The following is a 17,652-nucleotide window of genomic DNA, read 5'->3' as shown; positions in this document are numbered from 1 at the left end:
AGGTGGTGATTGACTCCGCTGCCCTGGCGTCGTGAGGGAGCTTGTTCCACCATTGGGGTGCCAGAGCAGCGAACAGTTTTGCCTGGGCTGAGCGGGAACTGTGCTTCCGCAGAGGTAGGGAGGCGAGCAGGCCAGAGGTGGATGAACGCAGTGCCCTTCTTTGGGTGTAGGGACTGATCAGAGCCTGAAGGTATGGAGGTGCCGTTCCCCTCACAGCTCCGTAGGCAAGCACCATGGTCTTGTAGCAGATGCGAGCTTCAACTGGAAGCCAGTGGAGTGTGCGGAGGAGCGGGGTGACGTGAGAGAACTTGGGAAGGTTGAACACCAGGCGGGCTGCGGCGTTCTGGATGAGTTGTAGGGGTTTAATGGCACAGGCAGGGGAGCCCCGCCAACAGCGAGTTGCAGTAATCCAGACGGGAGATGACAAGTGCCTGGATTAGGACCTGCGCCGCTTCCTGTGTAAGGCAGTGTCGTACTCTGCGAATGTTGTAGAGCATGAACCTACACGATTGGGTCACCGCCTTGATGTTAGCGGAGAACTACAGGGTATTGTCCAGGGTCACGCCAAAGCTCTTAGCACTCTGGGAGGAGGACAGAATGGAGTTGTCAACTGTGATGGCGAGATCATGGAATGGGCAGTCCTTCCCGGGAGGAAGAGCAGCTGCGTCTTGCCGAGGTTCAGCTTGAGGTGGTGATCCGTCATCCACACTGATATGTCTGCCAGACATAGATGCGATTCGCCACCTGGTTATCAGAAGGGGGAAAGGAGAAGATTAATTATGTGTCGTCTGCGTAGCAATGATAGGAGAGACCATGTGAGGATATGACAGAGCCAAGTGACTTGGTGTATAGCGAGAATAGGAGAGGGCCTAGAACTGAGCCCTGGGGGACACCAGTGGTGAGAGCACGTGGTGCGGAGACGGATTCTCGCCACGCCACCTGGTAGGAGCGACCTGTCAGGTAGGACGCAATCCAAGAGTGAGCCGCGCCGTAGATGCCCAACTCGGAGAGGGTGGACAGGAGGATCTGATGGTTCACAGTATCAAAGGCAGCAGATAGGTCTAGAAGGATGAGAGCAGAGGAGAGAGAGTTAGCTTTAGCAGTGTGGAGAGCCTCCGTGACACAGAGAAGAGCAGTCTCAGTTGAATGACCAGTCTTGAAACCTGACTGATTTGGATGAAGAAGGTGATTCTGAGAGAGATAGCAAGAGAGCTGGCCAAGGACGGCACGCTCAAGAGTTTTGGAGAGAAAAGAAAGAAGGGATACTGGTCTGTAGTTGTTGACATCGGAGGGATCGAGTGTAGGTTTTTTTGAGAAGGGGTGCAACTCTCGCTCTCTTGAAGACGGAAGGGATGTAGCCAGCGGTCAAGGATGAGTTGATGAGCGAGGTGAGGTAAGGGAGAAGGTCTCCGGAAATGGTCTGGAGAAGAGAGGAGGGGATAGGGTCAAGCGGGCAGGTTGTTGGGCGGCTGGCCGTCAGAAGTCGCAAGATTTCATCTGGAGAGAGAGGGGAGAAAGAGGTCAAAGCACAGGGTAGGGCAATGTGAGCAGGACCAGCGGTGTCGTTTGACTTAACAAATGAGGATCGGATGTCGTCAACCTTCTTTTCAAAATGGTTGACGAAGTCATCCGCAGAGAGGGAGGAGGGGGGAGGATTCAGGAGGGGGAGAAGGTGGCAAAAGAGCTTCCTAGGGTTAGAGGCAGATGCTTGGAATTTAGAGTGATAGAAAGTGGCTTTAGCAGCAGAAACAGAGGAAGAAAATGTAGAGAGGAGGGAGTGAAAAGATGCCAGGTCCGCAGGGAGGCTAGTTTTCCTCCATTTCCGCTCGGCTACCCGGAGCCCTGTTCTGTGAGCTCGCAGTGAGTCGTCAAGCCACGGAGCAGGAGGGGAGGACCGAGCCGGCCGGGAGGATAGGGGACATAGAGAGTCAAGGGATGCAGAAAGGGAGGAGAGGAGGGTTGAGGAGGCAGAATCAGGAGATTGGTTGGAGAAGGATTGAGCAGAGGAAGAGATGATAGGATGGAAGAGGAGAGAGTAGCAGGAGAGAGAGAGCGAAGGTTGCGACGGCGCAATACCATCTGAGTAGGGGCAGAGTGAGTAGTGATTGGAGGAGAGCGAGAGGGAAAAGGATACAATGTAGTGGTCGGAGACTTGGAGGGGAGTTGCAGTGAGATTAGTAGAAGAACAGCATCTAGTAAAGATGAGGTCAAGCGTATTGCCTGCCTTGTGAGTAGGGGGGACGGTGAGAGGGTGAGGTAAGAGGAGAGGAGTGGAGTGGAAAGAAGGAGGCAGAGAGAAATGAGTCAAAGGTAGACGTAGGGAGGTTAAAGTCACCCAGAATTGTGAGGGGTGAGCCATCCTCAGGAAAGGAACTTATCAAGGCGTCAAGCTCATTGATGAACTCTCCAAGGGAACCTGGAGGGCGATAAATGATAAGGATGTTAAGCTTGAATGGGCTAGTGACTGTGACAGCATGGAATTCAAAGGAGGAGATAGACAGATGGGTCAGGGGAGAAAGAGAGAATGTCCACTTGGGAGAGATGAGGATTCCAGTGCCACCACCCCGCTGACCAGATGCTCTCGGGGTATGCGAGAACACGTGGTCAGACGAGGAGAGAGCAGTAGGAGTAGCAGTGTTTTCTGTGGTAATCCATGTTTCCGTCAGTGCCAAGAAGTCGAGGGACTGGAGGGTAGCATAGGCTGAGATGAACTCTGCCTTGTTGGCCGCAGACCGGCAGTTCCAGAGGCTGCCGGAGACCTGGAACTCCACGTGGGTCGTGCGCGCTGGGACCACCAGGTTAGAGTGGCGGTGTGAAGCGTTTGTGTGGCCTGTGCAGAGAGGAGAGAACAGGGATAGACAGACACATAGTTGACAGGCTACAGGAGAGGCTACGCTAATGCAAAGGAGATTGGAATGAAAATTAACTAAACAACTGGGGAAGCGAGAGAGCAGGGCCTCCCTCACTAACCATTCAATGAAACACTCAAATATAACTTTTCCAACTTCCACTTTAGAAATTATAATTGATGTAAGCTACAGTGGTTCAATGTTTCCAGGAATAGGCTCAAACTTAGTTTATTCAGCTAGATAACTTGGTACAGTATTCTTCCGTGAAACCCACCCAGTGCACCGTATCCTATAGCTAACTAGCATGCTAGCATCCAATAACACACGGTTAGCACCAATACTTGGTTACAACAAACTACCAATGGATCATTCGTGTCCGTGTCTAGTTCCTTTCATAACGCAGAAGTAATTAAAAGTTGGCTAGCTAACACAAAGTCAGTCCTGCTAGCTACACAAGTGGACTACACAACTCGAAAGCTCAGAAAGTTAAGCTTACGTTGCAAAAATCTTATTGACAAAAAATGATACAGTACTGCTAGCTGGTAGCGTTGGCTAGCTAGCAGTGGCTGCGTTTACCTTTATCTTTGATACAAAGACAACTATGTAGCTAGCTAACATTACACTAATCAAATCGTTCTGTTGAAATGTACTTACTTGCTAAAACAGCAACATTTCTCGACACCCCATGGCAAAATGTGTAGAATTGCAGCAAACTAGCTTTAAAACAGCAACATTTCTCGACACCCCATTGCAAAATGTGTAGAATTGTAGCAAACTAGCTTTAAAACAGCAACATTTCTCGACACCCCATGGCAAACTGTGAGCAACTGTGTCCCCTCATGATGATCAGATATGTTGTGGTCCCCACCCCATCAAAGTTGCCCATCCCTGTCCTAGACGGACAGAGTTTAGCCTGTAGCCTCAGGCTAGAAACAAGCACACTGCTGGAAACACAATACAAGACAATACACCAGAGAGACCCAATGACCTCTCTCTCTGACAGGCTGGTTGATATACATGTCCCTCAATCAGCTCAGTCAGACCAGATACATTCCATATCCTTTATTATGAGAGAATTAAACAAGTACGTTAAAGAAGTCACCAACAATGTGTCCCAAACTACTGCAAATGAATGTAAGGTGCAACTCTCTCCATATATAAAAAACGTATAATTTGATTAAATATTAGGTTGAAAAGATTGAACGATTGTGATGTTTCAGTCAATGAGGCCTTTCATCAGATCTCTGGTCCAGGTCCTGTAGGGAAGTCAGTGGTATGGAAAGATAAAGAGAGAGAGCGAGAGCGAGAGAGAGAGAGAGAGAGAGAGAGAGAGAGAGAGAGAGAGAGATAAAGATAAAGACAGAGAGAGAGAGAGAGAGCGCACACCCTGGGGCTGGGAACTGACACACTAAAACCCAGTGACCTAGTTCTAGCAGAGTGATCTACATATTGGACTGTCTGTCGTTCACTAACCTTCTTAAGAAAACACAAACACCCTTTTTAATATTTGACCTTTGAGGTGACCTTTGACCTTTGAGGCAGGCTTTTTTACCGAATGCTTTTTCTCTTGTTCACAACTACAAGTATAAGACGAGTTAACGACATGACCTGGGTATGAGTTGAGTCAACGACATGACCTGGGTATGAGTTGAGAGAATATGATTTTTATTGGACAGTTACTTTAAAATAAGAAATGTTCTTTTAAACATGTTACTATTGGTGGGTACCAAACTAACTCAACTATAAACTAATATATGTAGAGGTTTTAGTTGAAATCAAATGGAATCCTAATGGTTGGTTGATGGTATTCTAATGGTTGGTTGATGGTATTCTAATGGTTGGTTGATGGTAATCTAATGGTTGGTTGATGGAATCCTAATGGTTGGTTGATGGAATCCTAATGGTTGGTTGATGGAATCCTAATGGTTGGTTGATGGAATCCTAATGGTTGGTTGATGGAATCCTAATGGTTGGTTGATGGTATCCTAATGGTTGGTTGATGGTATTCTAATAATTGGTTGATGGTATTCTAATGGTTGGTTGATGGTATCCTAATGGTTGGTTGATGGAATCATAATGGTTGGTTGATGGTATTCTAATGGTTGGTTGATGGTATTCTAATGGTTGGTTGATGGAATCCTAATGGTTGGTTGATGGAATCCTAATGGTTGGTTGATGGTATTCTAATGGTTGGTTGATGGTATCCTAATGGTTGGTTGATGGAATCCTAATGGTTGGTTGATGGTATTCTAATGGTTGGTTGATGGTATTATAATGGTTGGTTGATGGAATCCTAATGGTTGGTTGATGGAATCCTAATGGTTGATTGATGGAATACTAATGGTTGGTTGATGGAATCCTAATGGTTGGTTGATGATATTCTAATGGTTGGTTGATGGTATCCTAATGGTTGGTTGATGGTATTCTAATGGTTGGTTGATGGTATTCTAATGGTTGGTTGATGGAATCCTAATGGTTGGTTGATGGTATTCTAATGGTTGGTTGATGGTATTCTAATGGTTGGTTGATGGTATTCTAATGGTTGGTTGGTTGATGGAATCCTAATGGTTGGTTGATGGTATCCTAATGGTTGGTTGATGGTATTCTAATGGTTGGTTGATGGTATTCTAATGGTTGGTTGATGGTATTCTAATGGATGGTTGATGGTATCCTAATGGTTGGTTGATGGTATTCTAATGGTTGGTTGATGGAATCCTAATGGTTGGTTGATGGAATCCTAATGGTTGGTTGATGGAATCCTAATGGTTGGTTGATGGTATTCTAATGGTTGGTTGATGGTATTCTAATGGTTGGTTGATGGAATCCTAATGGTTGGTTGATGGTATTCTAATGGTTGGTTGATGGTATTCTAATGGTTGGTTGATGGAATCCTAATGGTTGGTTGATGGTATTCTAATGGTTGGTTGATGGTATTCTAATGGTTGGTTGATGGTATCCTAATGGTTGGTTGATGGTATTCTAATGGTTGGTTGATGGTATTCTAATGGTTGGTTGATGGAATCCTAATGGTTGGTTGATGGAATCCTAATGGTTGGTTGATGGTATCCTAATGGTTGGTTGATGGTATTCTAATAATTGGTTGATGGTATTCTAATGGTTGGTTGATGGTATCCTAATGGTTGGTTGATGGAATCATAATGGTTGGTTGATGGTATTCTAATGGTTGGTTGATGGTATTCTAATGGTTGGTTGATGGAATCCTAATGGTTGGTTGATGGAATCCTAATGGTTGGTTGATGGTATTCTAATGGTTGGTTGATGGTATCCTAATGGTTGGTTGATGGAATCCTAATGGTTGGTTGATGGTATTCTAATGGTTGGTTGATGGTATTATAATGGTTGGTTGATGGAATCCTAATGGTTGGTTGATGGAATCCTAATGGTTGATTGATGGAATACTAATGGTTGGTTGATGGAATCCTAATGGTTGGTTGATGATATTCTAATGGTTGGTTGATGGTATCCTAATGGTTGGTTGATGGTATTCTAATGGTTGGTTGATGGTATTCTAATGGTTGGTTGATGGAATCCTAATGGTTGGTTGATGGTATTCTAATGGTTGGTTGATGGTATTCTAATGGTTGGTTGATGGTATTCTAATGGTTGGTTGGTTGATGGAATCCTAATGGTTGGTTGATGGTATCCTAATGGTTGGTTGATGGTATTCTAATGGTTGGTTGATGGTATTCTAATGGTTGGTTGATGGTATTCTAATGGATGGTTGATGGTATCCTAATGGTTGGTTGATGGTATTCTAATGGTTGGTTGATGGAATCCTAATGGTTGGTTGATGGAATCCTAATGGTTGGTTGATGGAATCCTAATGGTTGGTTGATGGTATTCTAATGGTTGGTTGATGGTATTCTAATGGTTGGTTGATGGAATCCTAATGGTTGGTTGATGGTATTCTAATGGTTTGGTTGATGGTATTCCTAATGGTTGGTTGATGGAATCCTAATGGTTGGTTGATGGTATTCTAATGGTTGGTTGATGGTATTCTAATGGTTGGTTGATGGTATCCTAATGGTTGGTTGATGGTATTCTAATGGTTGGTTGATGGTATTCTAATGGTTGGTTGATGGAATCCTAATGGTTGGTTGATGGTATTCTAATGGTTGGTTGATGGTATTCTAATGGTTGGTTGATGGTATTCCGAATGGTTGGTTGATGGAATCCTAATGGTTGGTTGATGGAATCCTAATGGTTGGTTGATGGTATCCTAATGGTTGGTTGATGGTATTCTAATGGTTGGTTGATGGTATTCTAATGGTTGGTTGATGGAATCCTAATGGTTGGTTGATGGAATCCTAATGGTTGGTTGATGGTATTCTAATGGTTGGTTGATGGTATTCTAATGGTTGGTTGATGGAATCCTAATGGTTGGTTGATGGTATCCTAATGGTTGGTTGATGGTATTCTAATGGTTGGTTGATGGTATTCTAATGGTTGGTTGATGGAATCCTAATGGTTGGTTGATGGAATCCTAATGGTTGGTTGATGGTATTCTAATGGTTGGTTGATGGTATTCTAATGGTTGGTTGATGGTATTCTAATGGTTGGTTGATGGTATTCTAATGGTTGGTTGATGGAATCCTAATGGTTGGTTGATGGAATCCTAATGGTTGGTTGATGGAATCCAGGCCTCATGAGCTAAATGAGTCTCCGTGTTTAGGCCTAGCACAGAACACCGGTCCCGCGTCCCAAATGGCACCCTATTCCCTAAATAATGCACCCTATTCTCTATGGGCCCTATTCAAAAGTTGTGCACTATATAGGGAATAGGGTGCCATTTAACACAACCTGTGTGTGTACCTTTGACTGTAGTCAGAGTGGTAACTTGTTATTCCTGTGTGCAAGAGGATCAGTTTGACTGTAGTCAGAGTGGTAACTTGTTATTCCTGTGTGCAGGAGGATCAGTTTGACTGTAGTCAGAGTGGTAACTTGTTATTCCTGTGTGCAGGAGGATCAGTTTGACTGTAGTCAGAGTGGTAACTTGTTATTCCTGTGTGCAGGAGGATCAGTTTGGAATGTACGCTCTCTACAGCAAGAACAAGCCGCAGTCTGACGCTCTACTCACCAGCCACGGGAATGGATTCTTTAAGGTGCGTCTGGAAACGGCTCTGGTTACTAACGTTCTAGGATCAGCTGTACTAACACCAGCCCTGACCTTTAACCAATATGAACCAAACTACTTCACAGCAACAGGCTAATTGTAAGGTTGTGTGAGCCTAACGTCATATAGGGTGCTACTAGTATACATCTGCTAGTTCTACATTCAGTAACATTAGAATTCCCATTGTCAAACGTTACATAGCTACTGGACGTCTTCCTATGTAGAATGGAAGAGTTGAATTGACATCAGAATTCCCCATTTAGAAAAGCTATTGTAGGTCTGCATACAGAGTCCTACATCCCCTCTCATCCTCCTCTATGTGTGCGTCTGTCTCCCCAGAACAAGCAGTTGGAGCTGGGTGATAAGATGGACCTGGCGTCCTACCTGCTGAAGCCCATCCAGAGGATGTCTAAGTACGCCCTGCTACTGAAGGACCTGATCAAGGAGTGTGGTCAGTCCCAGGAACAGGAGCTCTCTGACCTCCGCACCGCAGAGGAGATGGTTAAGTTCCAGCTGCGCCATGGCAACGACTTGCTGGCCATGGACGCCATCCGAGGATGTGATGTAAGTCGGGGGGAGAGCAGTAGAGCAGTAGAGCAGTAGAGCTGTAGAGCTGTAGAGCAGTAGAGCTGTAGAGCAGTAGAGCTGTAGAGCTGTAGAGCAGTAGAGCTGTAGAGCTGTGGAGCTGTAGAGCTGTAGAGCTGTAGAGCAGTAGAGCAGTAGAGCAGTAGAGCTGTAGAGCTGTAGAGCAGTAGAGACAGTAGAGCTGTAGAGCTGTAGAGCTGTAGAGCAGTAGAGCAGTAGAGCTGTAGAGCTGTAGAGCAGTAGAGCAGTAGAGCTGTAGAGCTGTAGAGCTGTAGAGCTGTAGAGCTGTAGAGCAGTAGAACAGTAGAGCTGTAGAGCTGTAGAGCTGTAGAGCTGTGGAGCTGTAGAGCAGTAGAGCTGTAGAGCAGTAGAGCTGTAGAGCTGTAGAGCAGTAGAGCAGTAGAGCTGTAGAGGCTGTAGAGCAGTAGAACAGTAGAGCTGTAGAGCTGTGGAGCTGTAGAGCAGTAGAGCTGTCAGAGCTGTGGAGCTGTAGAGCAGTAGAGCTGTAGAGCAGTAGAGCAGTAGAGCTGTAGAGCAGTAGAGCAGTAGAGCTGTAGAGCAGTAGGAGCTGTAGAGCTGTAGAGCAGTAGAGCTGTAGAGCTGTAGAGCAGTAGAGCTGTAGAACAGTAGAGCAGTAGAGCTGTGGAGCTGTGGAGGCTGTAGAGCAGTAGAGCTGTAGAGCTGTAGAACAGTAGAGCAGTAGAGCTGTAGAGCTGTAGAACAGTAGAGCAGTAGAGCTGTAGAACAAGAAGAACAGTAGAGAAGGTAGAACAGTAGAGCTGTAGAGCTGTAGAGCTGTAGAACAGTAGAGCAGTAGAGCAGTAGAGCTGTAGAACAGTAGAACAGTAGAACAGTAGAGCTGTAGAACAGTAGAGAAGGTAGAGCTGTAGAACAGTAGAACAGTAGAGCTGTAGGAACAGTAGAACAGTAGAGCTGTAGAACAGTAGAACAGTAGAACAGTAGAGCAGTAGAACAGTAGAACAGTAGAACAGTAGAGCTGTAGAACAGTAGAGCAGTAGAGCTGTAGAACAGTAGAACAGTAGAGCAGTAGAACAGTGGGAGCTGTAGAGCAGTAGAGAAGTAGAACAGTAGAGCAGTAGAGCAGTAGAGCTGTAGAACAGTAGAGACAGTAGGAACAGTAGAACTGTAGAGCTGTAGAACAGTAGAGCTGTAGAGCAGTAGAACAGTAGAGCAGTAGAACAGTAGAGCTGTAGAGCAGTAGAGCTGTAGAGCAGTAGAGCAGTAGAGCTGTAGAACAGTAGAGCAGTAGAACAGTAGAACAGTAGAACAGTAGAGCAGTAGAACAGTAGAGCAGTAGAACAGTAGAGCAGTAGAGCTGTAGAACAGTAGAGCAGGAGAACAGCAGAGCAGAAGAACAGCTGAGCTGTAGAACAGTAGAACAGTAGAGCTGTAGAACAGTAGAGCAGTAGAGCAGTAGAACAGTAGAGCTGTAGAGCAGTAGAGCAGTAGAACAGTAGAGCAGTAGAGCAGTAGAACAGTAGAACAGTAGAGCAGTAGAGCAGTAGAACAGTAGAGCAGTAGAACAGTAGAACAGTAGAACAGTAGAGCTGTAGAACAGTAGAAAGGTAGAGCAGTAGAGCTGTAGAGCTGTAGAACAGTAGAGCAGTAGAGCTGTAGGACCAGTAGAACAGTAGAGAAGGCAGAACAGTAGAGCTGTAGAGCTGTAGAGCTGTAGAACAGTAGAGCAGTAGAGCAGTAGAGCTGTAGAACAGTAGAACAGTAGAACAGTAGAGCTGTAGAGCTGTAGAACAGTAGAGCAGTAGAGCTGTAGAACAGTAGAACAGTAGAGCAGTAGAACAGTAGAGCTGTAGAGCAGTAGAGCACAGTAGAACAGTAGAGCAGTAGAGCAGTAGAGCTGTAGAACAGTAGAGCTGTAGAGAAGGTAGAGCTGTAGAACAGTAGAACAGTAGAGCTGTAGAACAGTAGAACAGTAGAGCTGTAGAACAGTAGAACAGTAGAACAGTAGAGCAGTAGAACAGTAGAACAGTAGAACAGTAGAGCTGTAGAACAGTAGAGCAGTAGAGCTGTAGAACAGTAGAAGAGTAGAGCAGTAGAACAGTAGAGCTGTCAGAGCAGTAGAGAAGTAGAACAGTAGAGCAGTAGAGCAGTAGAGGCTCTAGAACAGTAGAGCAGTAGAACAGTAGAACTGTAGAGCAGTAGAGCTGTAGAACAGTAGAGCTGTAGAGCAGTAGAACAGTAGAGCAGTAGAACAGTAGAGCTGTAGAGCAGTAGAGCTGTAGAGCAGTAGAGCAGTAGAACAGTAGAGCAGTAGAGCTGTAGAAACAGTAGAGCAGGAGAACAGCAGAGCAGAAGAACAGCTGAGCTGTAGAACAGTAGAACAGTAGAGCTGTAGAACAGTAGAGCAGTAGAGCAGTAGAACAGTAGAGCTGTAGAGCAGTAGAGCAGTAGAACAGTAGAGCAGTAGAACAGTAGAACAGTAGAGCAGTAGAGCAGTAGGAAACAGTAGAGCAGTAGAACAGTAGAACAGAGGAACAGTAGAGCTGTAGAACAGTAGAAAAGGTAGAGCAGTAGAGCTGTAGAGCTGTAGAACAGTAGAGCAGTAGAGCTGTAGAACAGTAGAACAGTAGAACAGTAGAGAAGGTAGAACAGTAGAGCTGTAGAGCTGTAGAGCTGTAGAACAGTAGAGCAGTAGAGCAGTAGAGCTGTAGAACAGTAGAACAGTAGAACAGTAGAGCTGTACAGCAGTAGAACAGTAGAACAGTAGAGCAGTAGAACAGTAGAGCAGTAGAGCTGTAGAGCAGTAGAGCTGTGGAGCTGTAGAACAGTAGAACAGTAGAGCTGTAGAGCTGTAGAACAGTAGAACAGTAGAGCAGTAGAACAATAGAGAAGGTAGAACATTAGAGCTGTAGAACAGTTGAACAGTAGAACAGTAGAGCAGTAGAACAGTAGAACAGTAGAGCAGTAGAACAGTAGAGCAGTAGAACAGTAGAGCAGTAGAACAGTAGAGCTGTAGAGCTGTAGAACAGTAGAGCAGTAGAGCAGTAGAACAGCAGAGCTGTAGAACAGTAGAACAGTAGAGCTGTAGAACAGTAGAGCTGTAGAACAGTAGAACAGTAGAACAGTAGAGCTATAGAACACTAGAGCTGTAGAACAGTAGAACAGTAGAGCAGTAGAACAGGGAGAGCTGTAGAGCTGTTGAGCAGTAGAGCTGTAGAGCAGTAGAAAAGTAGAACAGTAGAGCAGTAGAGCAGTAGAACAGTAGAGCTGTAGAGCTGTAGAGCAGTAGAGCAGTAGAGCTGTAGAGCAGTAGCGCAGTAGAGCAGTAGAACAGTAGAACAGTAGAGCAGTAGAACAGTAGAACAGTAGAATAGTAGAACTGTAGAACAGTAGAACAGTAGAAAAGGTAGAACAGTAGAGCAGTAGAGCTGTAGAACAGTAGAACAGTAGAGCAGTAGAACAGTAGAGCTGTAGAGCAGTAGAACAGTAGAGCTGTAGAACAGTAGAACAGTAGAGCTGTAGAGCTGTAGAGCAGTAGAACTGTAGAGCAGTAGAGCAGTAGAGCTGTAGAACAGTAGAACAGTAGAGCTGTAGAGCTGTAGAGCTGTAGAACAGTAGAGCAGTAGAGCTGTAGAGCTGTAGAACAGTAGAACAGTAGAGCTGTAGAGCAGTAGAGCTCTAGAACAGTAGAGCAGCATAGCTGTAGAACAGTAGAACAGTAGAGCTGTAGAGCTGTAGAGCAGTAGAACAGTAGAGCAGTAGAGCTGTAGAACTGTAGAACAGTAGAACAGTAGAGCTGTAGAACAGTAGAGCTGTAGAGCTGTAGAACAGTAGAACAGTAGAACAGTAGAGCTGTAGAACAGTATAACAGTAGAGAAGGTAGAACAGTAGAGCTGTAGAACAGTAGAACAGTAGAGAAGGTAGAACAGTAGAGCTGTAGAGCATTAGAGCAGTAGAGCAGTAGAACAGTAGAGCAGTAGAACAGTAGAACAGTAGAGCAGTAGACAAGTAGAGCTGTAGAACAGTAGAGCAGTAGAACAGTAGAACAGTAGAGCAGTAGAGCTGTAGAACTGTAGAACTGTAGAACAGTAGAACAGTAGAGCTGTAGAGCTGTAGAGCAGTAGAACAGTAGAGCTGTAGAGCAGTAGAACAGTAGAACAGTAGAGCAGTAGAGCAGTAGAACAGTAGAGCAGTAGAACAGTAGAGCAGTAGAACAGTAGAACAGTAGAGCAGTAGAGCTGTAGAGCTGTAGAGCAGTAGAGCTGTAGAACTGTAGAGCAGTAGAACAGTAGAGCAGTAGAGCTGTAGAGCTGTAGAGCAGTAGAGCAGTAGAACAGTAGAACAGTAGAGCTGTAGAGCTGTAGAACAGTAGAGCTGTAGAGCTGTAGAGCAGTAGAGCAGTATAACAGCAGAACAGTAGAGCAGTAGAGCTGTAGAACAGTAGAGCAGTAGAGCAGTAGAACAGTAGAACAGTAGAGCTGTAGAACAGTAGAACAGTAGAGCAGTAGAGCTGTAGAGCTGTAGAACAGAAGAACAGTAGAGCTGTAGAGCTGTAGAACAGTAGAGCAGTAGAACAGTAGAGCAGTAGAGCTGTAGAGCAGTAGAGCAGTAGACAAGTAGAGCTGTAGAGCAGTAGAACAGTAGAACAGTAGAGCAGTAGAGCTGTAGAACTGTAGAACAGTAGAACAGTAGAGCTGTAGAGCTGTAGAGCAGTAGAACAGTAGAGCTGTAGAACAGTAGAGCAGTAGAGCAGTAGAGCTGTAGAACAGTAGAGCAGTAGAACAGTAGAACAGTAGAGCTGTAGAGCTGTAGAGCAGTAGAACAGTAGAGCTGTAGAACAGTAGAGCAGTAGAGCAGTAGAGCTGTAGAACTGTATAGCAGTAGAACAGTAGAACAGTAGAACAGTAGAGCAGTAGAGCTGTAGAGCTGTAGAGCAGTAGAGCTGTAGAGCAGTAGAACAGTAGAACAGTAGAGCTGTAGAGCTGTAGAACAGTAGAGCTGTAGAGCTGTAGAGCAGTAGAACAGCAGAACAGTAGAGCAGTAGAGCTGTAGAGCTGTAGAACAGTAGAGCAGTAGAGCAGTAGAACAGTAGAACAGTAGAGCTGTAGAACAGTAGAAAAGGTAGAACAGTAGAGCAGTAGAGCTGTAGAACAGTAGAACAGTAGAGCAGTAGAGCAGTAGAACAATAGAGAAGGTAGAACAGTAGAGCTGTAGAGCAGTAGAACAGTAGAGCAGTAGAACAGTAGAGCTGTAGAGCTGTAGAACAGTAGAGCAGTAAAGCAGTAGAACAGCAGAGCTGTAGAACAGTAGAACAGTAGAGCTGTAGAACAGTAGAGCTGTAGAACAGTAGAACAGTAGAGCTGTAGAACAGTAGAGCTGTAGAACAGTAGAACAGTAGAGCAGTAGAGCAGTAGAACAGTAGAACAGTAGATCAGTAGAGCTGTAGAGCTTTAGAGCAGTAGAGCAGTAGAGCTGTAGAACTGTATAGCAGTAGAACAGTAGAACAGTAGAACAGTAGAGCAGTAGAGCTGTAGAGCTGTAGAGCAGTAGAGCTGTAGAGCAGTAGAGCAGTAGAACAGTAGAACAGTAGAGCTGTAGAGCTGTAGAACAGTAGAGCTGTAGAGCTGTAGAGCAGTAGAGCAGTAGAGCAGTAGAACAGTAGAACAGTAGAGCTGTAGAACAGTAGAAAATGTAGAACAGTAGAGCAGTAGAGCTGTAGAACAGTAGAGCTGTAGAGCTGTAGAGCAGTAGAACAGTAGAACAGTAGAGCAGTAGAACGGTAGAGCAGTAGAGCTGTAGAGCAGTAGAGCAGTAGAGCTGTAGAACAGTAGAACAGTAGAGCTGTAGAGCAGTAGAACAGTAGAACAGTAGAGCAGTAGAACAATAGAGAAGGTAGAACAGTAGAGCTGTAGAGCAGTAGAACAGTAGAGCAGTAGAGCAGTAGAACAGTAGAGCTGTAGAGCTGTAGAACAGTAGAGCAGTAAAGCAGTAGAACAGCAGAGCTGTAGAACAGTAGAACAGTAGAGCTGTAGAACAGTAGAGCTGTAGAACAGTAGAACAGTAGAGCTGTAGAACAGTAGAGCTGTAGAACAGTAGAACAGTAGAGCAGTAGAACAGGAGAGCTGTAGAGCTGTTGAGCAGTAGAACTGTAGAGCAGTAGAAAAGTAGAACAGTAGAGCTGTAGAGCTGTAGAGCGGTAGAGCAGTAGAGGTGTAGAACAGTAGAGCAGTAGAGCAGTAGAACAGTAGAACAGTAGAGCAGTAGAACAGTAGAACAGTAGAGCAGTAGAGCAGTAGAACAGTAGAACAGTAGAGCTGTAGAACAGTAGAACAGTAGAACAGTAGAGCTGTAGAGCTGTAGAGCAGTAGAGCAGTAGAGGTGTAGAACAGTAGAGCAGTAGAGCAGTAGAACAGTAGAACAGTAGAGCTGTAGAACAGTAGAACAGTAGAGCTGTAGAGCAGTAGAGCAGTAGAGGTGTAGAACAGTAGAGCAGTAGAGCAGTAGAACAGTAGAACAGTAGAGCTGTAGAACAGTAGAGCTGTAGAGCTGTAGAGCAGTAGAGCAGTAGAGGTGTAGAACAGTAGAGCAGTAGAGCAGTAGAACAGTAGAACAGTAGAGCAGTAGAGCAGTAGAACAGTAGAGCAGTAGAGCAGTAGAACAGTAGAACAGTAGAGCTGTAGAACAGTAGAACAGTAGAAAAGGTAGAGCAGTAGATCTGTCGAACAGTAGAACAGTAGAACAGTAGAGCTGTCGAACAGTAGAACAGTAGAGCAGTAGAGCTGTAGAGCAGTAGAACAGTAGAACAGTAGAGCAGTAGAACAGTAGAACAGTAGAACAGTAGAGCAGTAGAGCTGTCGAACAGTAGAACAGTAGAGCAGTAGAGCTGTAGAGCAGTAGAACAGTAGAACAGTAGAGCAGTAGAACAGTAGAGCAGTAGAGCTGTAGAGCTGTAGAGCAGTAGAGCTGTAGAACAGTAGAACAGTAGAACAGTAGAGCTGTAGAGCTGTAGAGCAGTAGAGCAGTAGAGGTGTAGAACAGTAGAGCAGTAGAGCAGTAGAACAGTAGAACAGTAGAGCTGCAGAACAGTAGAACAGTAGAGCTGTAGAGCTGTAGAGCAGTAGAGCAGTAGAGGTGTAGAACAGTAGAGCAGTAGAGCAGTAGAACAGTAGAACAGTAGAGCTGTAGAACAGTAGAGCTGTAGAGCTGTAGAGCAGTAGAGCAGTAGAGGTGTAGAACAGTAGAGCAGTAGAGCAGTAGAACAGTAGAACAGTAGAGCAGTAGAGCAGTAGAACAGTAGAGCAGTAGAGCAGTAGAACAGTAGAACAGTAGAGCTGTAGAACAGTAGAACAGTAGAAAAGGTAGAGCAGTAGAGCTGTCGAACAGTAGAACAGTAGAGCAGTAGAGCTGTAGAGCAGTAGAACAGTAGAACAGTAGAGCAGTAGAACAGTAGAGCAGTAGAGCTGTAGAGCTGTAGAGCAGTAGAGCTGTAGAACAGTAGAACAGTAGAACAGTAGAGTTGTAGAACAGTAGAGCTGTAGAACAGTAGAACAGTAGAGCAGTAGAACAGTAGAGCTGTAGAGCTGTAGAACAGTAGAGCTGTAGAACAGTAGAACAGTAGAGCTGTAGAGCTGTAGAGCAGTAGAACAGTAGAGCAGTAGAACAGTAGAGCTGTAGAACAGTAGAACAGTAGAACAGTAGAGCTGTAGAGCTGTAGAGCTGTAGAACAGTAGAGCAGTAGAGCTGTAGAGCTGTAGAGCTGTAGAACAGTAGAACAGTAGAGCTGTAGAGCAGTAGAGCTCTAGAACAGTAGAGCAGCATAGCTGTAGAACAGTAGAACAGTAGAGCTGTAGAGCTGTAGAGCAGTAGAACAGTAGAGCAGTAGAGCTGTAGAACTGTAGAACAGTAGAACAGTAGAGCTGTAGAACAGTAGAGCAGTAGAGCTGTAGAGCTGTAGAACAGTAGAACAGTAGAACAGTAGAGCTGTAGAGCAGTAGAGCAGTAGAACAGTAGAGCAGTAGAACAGTAGAACAGTAGATCAGTAGACAAGTAGAGCTGTAGAACAGTAGAGCAGTAGAACAGTAGAACAGTAGAGCAGTAGAGCTGTAGAACTGTAGAACAGTAGAACAGTAGAGCTGTAGAGCAGTAGAACAGTAGAGCTGTAGAGCAGTAGAACAGTAGAGCTGTAGAGCAGTAGAGCAGTAGAGCAGTAGAGCAGTAGAACAGTAGAACAGTAGAGCAGTAGAGCTGTAGAGCAGTAGAGCAGTAGAGCTGTAGAGCTGTAGAGCTGTAGAGCAGTAGAGCAGTAGAGCTGTAGAACTGTAGAGCTGTAGAGCTGTAGAGCAGTAGAGCAGTATAACAGTATAACAGTAGAGCAGTAGAGCTGTAGAACAGTAGAGCAGTAGAACAGTAGAGCTGTAGAGCTGTAGAACAGTAGAGCTGTAGAGCTGTAGAGCAGTAGAACAGTAGAACAGTAAAGCTGTAGAGCTGTAGAACAGTAGAGCTGTAGAGCTGTAGAGCAGTAGAGCAGTAGAGCTGTAGAACAGTAGAACAGTAGAGCTGTAGAGCTGTAGAGCTGTAGAGCTGTAGAGCAGTAGAGCTGTAGAACAGTAGAGCAGTAGAACAGTAGAACAGTAGAGCTGTAGAAATGTAGAACAGTAGAACAGTAGAACAGTAAAGCAGTAGAACAGTAGAACAGTAGAACAGTAGAGCAGTAGAGCAGTAGAACAATAGAGAATATAGAACAGTAGAGCTGTAGAACAGTAGAACAGTAGAACAGTAGAGCTGTAGAACAGTAGAGTAGTAGAGCAGTAGAGCAGTAGAACAGTAGAGCAGTAGAACAGTAGAGCTGTAGAGCAGTAGAACAGTAGAACAGTAGAGCAGTAGAACAGTAGAACAGTAGAACAGTAGAGCTGTAGAGCTATAGAACAGTAGAACAGTAGAGCAGTAGAACAATAGAGAAGGTAGAACAGTAGAGCTGTAGAACAGTAGAGCAGTAGAGCAGTAGAACAGTAGAGCAGTAGAACAGTAGAACAGTAGAGCAGTAGAACAATAGAGAAGGTAGAACAGTAGAGCAGTAGAACAGTAGAACAGTAGAGCAGTAGAACA

General features: G+C 45.0%; 1 protein-coding gene across 1 annotated transcript in view; it reads left to right on the top strand.

Moving 5' to 3' along the window:
- The window catches only part of LOC106598964 (pleckstrin homology domain-containing family G member 4B-like), a 49,836-nt gene that overhangs the window by 23,883 nt on the left and 8,301 nt on the right, over positions 1–17,652 (top strand). Inside the window, 2 exon segments of the mRNA XM_045717763.1 lie at positions 7,883–7,972; positions 8,323–8,547. Of these exon segments, the coding sequence (XP_045573719.1) occupies positions 7,883–7,972; positions 8,323–8,547 (315 nt within the window).

This window comes from Salmo salar, chromosome ssa05 (assembly GCF_905237065.1).
Source record: "Salmo salar chromosome ssa05, Ssal_v3.1, whole genome shotgun sequence".
Classification (NCBI taxonomy): domain Eukaryota; kingdom Metazoa; phylum Chordata; class Actinopteri; order Salmoniformes; family Salmonidae; genus Salmo; species Salmo salar.
The sequence above is the reverse complement of the archived record's forward strand: the minus strand, read 5'-3'. Positions and strand labels throughout refer to the sequence as shown.